Source organism: Etheostoma cragini, chromosome 23 (genome assembly GCF_013103735.1).
Source record: "Etheostoma cragini isolate CJK2018 chromosome 23, CSU_Ecrag_1.0, whole genome shotgun sequence".
NCBI lineage: Eukaryota > Metazoa > Chordata > Actinopteri > Perciformes > Percidae > Etheostoma > Etheostoma cragini.
Window position 1 is genome coordinate 1,126,820 of NC_048429.1, and position 6,677 is coordinate 1,133,496.

General features: G+C 42.1%; 1 protein-coding gene across 1 annotated transcript in view; it reads left to right on the plus strand.

Moving 5' to 3' along the window:
* Positions 1-6,677, plus strand: part of LOC117939065 (plexin-B2-like) — a 97,093-nt gene that overhangs the window by 47,310 nt on the left and 43,106 nt on the right. Inside the window, exons 4-7 of the mRNA XM_034864109.1 lie at positions 1,353-1,491; positions 3,830-3,975; positions 4,096-4,272; positions 5,454-5,588. Coding sequence (XP_034720000.1) covers positions 1,353-1,491; positions 3,830-3,975; positions 4,096-4,272; positions 5,454-5,588 — 597 coding nt within the window. The remainder of the gene's footprint in view (positions 1-1,352; positions 1,492-3,829; positions 3,976-4,095; positions 4,273-5,453; positions 5,589-6,677) is intronic.

Sequence of the window (6,677 nt, forward strand, 5' to 3'; positions counted from 1 at the left end):
CCCCCCGATAGGCCAGCGGTCACAGTCAATTTCACTGGAAAATGAGCATGACATCAAGAGCCAGACGGGGGAAGTTTGTCGACAAGTCAAACATCTTTGATCAGAGGCGCCAACGATACAATATCATCGCGATTCTCAGGATACGATATTGTTGCGATTTTAAACATATTGCCATATTCTGGGATATATTGCAATTCATTACCTTTTCCCCAATTTCAAATGACATCCCCAAAAAGGGAACTTCGTCAACATCTGTCTTATCTAAAAAGAAACATTTCTCTGTTTGTTCATCTCATATCACTTCAATTGTATTGCTGCAAAATGGGACAAACTGACCAACACATATATATTTATGATAAAAGATTGGTACTTCTGGCGCCCAGGGAGCTCAGTAGGTAGAGGGGTGCCCATATCTACTCCTCGATGGAGCGGGTCCGGGTTGGACTCCGACCTGCGGCCCTTTGCTGCATGTCATCCCCCCCCTTTTCCCTTTCAGCTGTCCTGTCAAAGATAAAGGCTCAACCCCCCAAAAAAAGATTGATACTTGGTGTCTGTGTATGGATACAGTATTGGAAAATATCGCCATACTATGCTGTTTCAACCCCCCCCCCCCCCCATATTATTGCATGTCGCTTATCTTTGTCGCATTTTTGTAGCCGTTTTTCAACATTGTTTTGGCTTTTTTTTGCCATTTTTGTTGCTTTTTTGTTGACTTAAAGCCCTAAAAAAGTCAGCTAAAACGTTCCTTAGCCAGGAAGGAATTTAGCAAATCAAGCAAAACAAAGATTTTGTTTTTAAAAGCAGGCTACCACGCAGCTGGATCACAACAACTTGTTTCACAGCCTGGATATGAAGACTCTCAGGTTCTCTGCAAATTCCCGAGTCTCAAAGTCGGCAAATCTTCCCAAATAGTGCCTCAGGTCTCCCATAATGACACAGTGAAAAACAGTTTTCCGTCTTTTTGGTCTGGTGCACTACTAGGCGTGTCAAAATGTCTTGTGAACCTAAATTAATATGTGGGCCGGATCCAAATCTGCGAGGGTCTGGACTTGGCCAGCGGGCCTGGATTTTGACACATGTGCGATAGGCTCTCAGCATTTGTATTAAATGGACAGCAGCGACCCAGAACCACATTTGGACATTTTTACATTTGGATGAGTTTGTTTTGAACATGTTTGAGGATACCTCAGCCCTGACCCATGAAAAACTTCATAAATTAGATTTAAACAGCTCTTGAACCAGAACTCGCTTTGTTTTATGGGGTCCTTTACTGTTGCTTTATTACATCAGCTAAATGCATGTGTGAATATCTGACATTCTGCTTTTTTTCTTATCTCTTCCTTGTCTCCCAGGCTGCCTACGTAGCAACACCAGGGCAGGTTTTGGCTCAGAATATGACCCAATCAGGCGAGTATGGACCAGTTTCAGCCTCTGACAAGGTGCTGTTTGTCGCCTTCTCTTCTGATGAAGACCCGTCTACTTCAGCCGTGTGTAAGTCTGCTGCCACGTGATGTTTTATGTTGGCTGATGTTAGTTGGCAGACCCTCCGAAACAGGTCAGTGGAGCTGGGCAGAAGGTTTGGCCTCGGGACAAGGAGACAGTGATACGTTTTCAGTGGAGATTCAGACCTCCTAGCACCACTACACGGCCATGTTTAAAACCCTCAACCACGTGGCTCTTTAACGAGACGTTTCCCTCAGACTGCTTGACACAAATCTGTTTTAGAAATCTGAGCTTCAGTCTTCAGACGTTGGAAACAGCAGCTGAGGAAACAAGCTCACCGCACGCTTGACCTGCAGTACAGTAGCAGTTCTGGAGCCTTTGATCAAGTCAACATGATCTTCATCAACAGATAGAGCGAAGGTTCAAAGGGCCTTCTTGACTTTAAGCCAAAATGGATGAGAAGTCCTTAACCCTCATGTTGTCTTCATGTTGTCTTCATGTTGTCCTCTTGTTGTCTTCATGTTGTCTTCATGTTGTCCTCATGTTGCCCTCATGTTGTCCTCATGTTGTCCTCTTGTTGTCTTCATGTTGTCCTGATGTTGGCCCCATGTTGGCCCCATATTGTCTTCATGTTGTCCTCATGTTGTCCTCTTGTTGTCTTCATGTTGTCCTGATGTTGGCCCCATGTTGGCCCCATGTTGTCTTCATGTTGTCTTCATGTTGTCCTCATGTTGTCCTCATGTTGTCCTCATGTTGGCCTCTTGTTGTCTTCATGTTGTCTTCATGTTGTCTTCATGTTGTCCTCATGTTGTCTTCATGTTGTCCTCATGTTGTCCTCATGTTGTCTTCATGTTGTCTTCATGTTGTCCTCATGTTGTCTTAATGTTGTCTTAATGTTGTCCTCATGTTGTCCTCTTGTTGTCTTCATGTTGTCCTCATGTTGTCTTCATGTTGTCCTCATGTTGTCCTCCATCAGTGTTGTTTTTAATTCCCCAAAATAACATGATTGATTTCACCCAACGCTCTTTGCCAAGTACAAATCTCTACTTTCATTAATTTTGGGGCGTCTTATTCAATTTTATATCATTGTAAAACAAATGGAAGTGTTTTTGAAATAGTATTGAGTAAAAGTTGACATATTCCAGTCTGTGATTATCATCAACATCCATTCCTTTAATTTTAGTCTCAATAATTCCTAATTCCTGCTTTTCTAACTCAAACATTAGGTATAATTTCCTATAAATGAGGTTTATTGACCATAAATTCCAAAAATAACCGTAGAACTAAAGTTAATAAGTTAGTTTTACTTAGGGTTGAAAACGTCAAAAAAAGTGACAAATATTGAAAAAAAGCATCAAAAGTGATGAAAAAAGGGACAAAAACATAAGAAAAAGTTAGAAACGTTGACGCTAAGACAACACGAGGCTTAAAGTGCTCCGACTGGTCCAACTCCCTCTGGCGATGAAGATCATGTGACATGACAGGAAGCTCCAGAGCAAGGCTGTTTTATTTATAAAGCATGCTAACGTAACAGACTCGCTCTTTAACTCAGTAGGTGTTGCCGAGATTATAACTTTGAAAGGCCGTGGTCATAAATTTGGAAATCACTTTAAAGGTCCCATATTCTGGTCATTTCCATGTTCATACTTGTATTTTGGGGTTCTACTAGAACTTGTTTACATGTGTTAATGTTTGATAAAACCCGTTATTTTCTCATACTGTCTGTCTAAACATACCTGTATCAACCCTCTGTTTTTTGTTTTTTTTTAACAATGTTTTTATTCATTTTTCATTGCGATTTTCAAAACGCTCCGTTTTAGCGCCTGTCTCTTTAAGAGACATTTTTCTGGGCTGAAAAATCCTAGTCTGCTCTGATTGGTCAGCATTTTCGTGTTTTTCTGCATCCATGCTCTCTGCACTGTCATTGCAGCCGGGTAATGACGTAACGTAGCGACACTTTCTACCTACACATAGTATAATTGTGACATCACAATGTCCTGACGCCTGATTTAAAGGCACAGTTTCTGAATATGGGCTGCATGCATTTCTCTGTGGATTGAGCTTTTTGATATTTTTACAGTATTTGTTCAGCATCTCGACTTGCTTTACAATAACCAAAAAAGACACTGAAATCTCACTTCTACAATATGGGACCTTTAAATGTTGCAACAATTCTCTAATAATCCTACGTTTCAGGTGTTCGCCACCTGTTATTAAAATGAAACTACAAATGAGGACTGTGCAGAGCTAGGGCTTTGAATTTGGTTTGTGATATTTGACTTGTTATTGTTTGCTTTGCCAGAAAACAGGGACTCAGATGTGTGATGTATTAACAGAGGAAACTACAGAAAACAGGAACAAACGGTGTTTCTGCTCCTGTTTGTAGGCATGTACCCTCTTCACGCCATTAATCAGAGACTGGTGGAGATAATAGGAGCCTGTTACAGCAACAACGGCATCATTAAGGGGAAGCCTGCCGTCTACTCGCCTTACTCCTCCAAGTCTGAAGAGCTGTGCAGCAGCAGCAATCAGGTGAGAAAAGCCGTCTGTGTGCTGGAGATCAAAAGAGACTCCAACAGTTCACCGTGAGCGAATAAAGTCTGTATTAATATGGATGTTTTCCTGATGATTTCCCTCGTGCTCCGTCAGAAGGACATGGCCCTCAAATACAAGTGTGGAGCCGAGTTCCTGCCCTCCCCGTTGGCCAGCAAGGCCGAGTTGGCCCTAACGTCCGAGCCCTTACTCGACCGGAAGTGTCACATGACGGCCGTGGCCGTGGCCGTGGAAATGGAGCACGCCGTGGCGTTCCTGGGCACCGCCACCGGAGAGGTAACGACGGAGCTTTCTGTCAACACTTTTCCTTCTTTGTTTTCATTTATCAGGGGTCCGAGCCCAAGGGGTATTAAATAAATACCAAATAACTGGATAAAGCTTTAATAAACATTTCAATTTGAAAGATTTAGTTTAAAGCTGCATTATTGACTATTTGCATTTAACAAAACATAAAAACTATGCATACGTAAGCATTAAAAGAGATGTTGAAGGTATCGACTAGGGGTATACGATTCAGAATATGTCACGATTTGATATAGATTTTTAGGCTCGAGCTTTGATTCAAAATAGATTTTCATTAAAAAAAAAAAAACATGTATATGTAGTTACTTTTCCCGTGTGATAGTATACACACATTACAAAGCAAAAAATATAAAATATGACTCGATTTAGAATCAGTAGAGCTTGAATCATTCATAAATGATCGACTTTTTTTGCACACCTGTAGTAAATACTACATAAGAGTGACATTACGTTGTTATGAACTCATGACACTGTCATAACAGAGTCATATGTCCTAAAAATTTGACTTGTTTATAATGTTAATGACACGTTTATGACAGTGTCATGTCACTCTTATGTAGATACCTTCAAGTAAAGTGTAACCCAAAGAGATGCACGTACACTACCGGTCAAAAGTTTGGGGTCACTTACAAATGTCCCTTCCACTCCATTATAGACAGGATACCAGCTGATCTGGGTGGGGGGGCTGATCTTTAATGCAATATCTACATTTCCCATTATCAGCAACCATTCATCCAATGTTCCAAAGGCACATTTTGTTTACTAATCTGATATTATTTTAAAAAAACTAACTAAGAAAACATTAAACAACCCTTTTGCAATTATGTAAGCACATAATGTAATCTGGAAACTGCCCTGGTTAAAAAAAACAAGGCAACTGATCTCAGCTGGGATTCTGTCTATAATGGAGTCCAATGGAAATTTGAGAGTGACCCCAAACTTTTGACCGGTAGTGTAAATAAAACTGTAATTGAATGTGACTGAGCCGGATGTCTGTCCGGAGGAAGCTGGACCGTCCTGTTCCACGTCCCGTTCTCTGTCCTTTGGTGCGACGTGTCCCATTTCGTACAGAAAGCGCAGCGTTTGCTGAGCTCCGAGGAGGAAACCCGGGATGCGAGAGTGCGTGTGCATACTAGTTTGTGTGTGTCCTGCAGGTGCTGAAGGTGCATCTGTCGGCCGTGCCGGACGTGTACGGCCGGGAGCCGGCCGACGTCACGGGAGACAAGGTCAACAAGAACCTGCTGTTGGATCCCCGGCTCCAACACCTGTACATCACCACCGAGAAAAAGGTCCAACTCACACTACATACAACACACACACACACACACACACACACAGAGAGGAACTACAGTATTCAAGACAATTCAACAAAATAGTGACAGAATAGACAATAAACCAATTAAACATATGTATAAATGACACCATAATACCTTCATACACGTCTCACGCAGAGACTTATAATATTAAATATAAATATTAAAGGACAACGCATCTGATTGGGTGAAGTGCTGCAAATGATGAAGTGCCTTAAACCTGCTTTCTATCTGATCTCCAGCAGGGGGAGACACCTTAGACCTGCTTTCTATCTGATCTCCAGCAGGGGGAGACACCTTAGACCTGCTTTCTATCTGATCTCCAGCAGGGGGTGACACCTTAGACCTGCTTTCTATGTGATCTCCAGCAGGGGGTGACACCTTAGACCTGCTTTCTATCTGATCTATATGAAAATAATTCATAATTTCTGCTGTTTTAAAACTCATACATTTGTTACAATTTCATATAGATTAAGTTCTAAGTTCTCCATTGATATAGTGGGAACCAGTTTTAACAGCGGCTCTGGGCGGAGTTTAGCACCGCCCACGACGATTCTGATTGGTTAAAAGAAATACCAACCAGAGCACCTTTCCCTCCCCATCCTCGAGTGCCGTGTGGATTAGCCAGACCCCCTCAGAGCGCTGTGGAGGAGGGTCTGGCTTTGTCTTCTATCTGCTATTATCAACCGGTACCGCTAACAATGACCAACCAGTCTCGAGCTAAAACCTGCAATTAAAACTCCGACAGGGAAACAGAAGCCGTGCAACTCGGGTGTGACGTCATTCCCAGGTCCGGTTTCTGAGATCTGAGGTGAATGGTGCGCTCTATTTGTGCTCATACAGTAGGTTACGTACGTAACTGCACTTTTGGGTTTTTTTTTATATAAAAACCTCAGTTTTTCGTGTCGACGGCTTATAAAAACTTGCGTTCTAGGTTGTCTGCGTTGTTGGTAGAGCATCACACAGCAGCTCTGGGGCATTTCTCTGTTTGTTAGTAGGCACCTTCATGCAATACATGTCAATAAAGGGTGGAGAGGTGTCTTTAATAAAGGGTGGAGAGGTGGT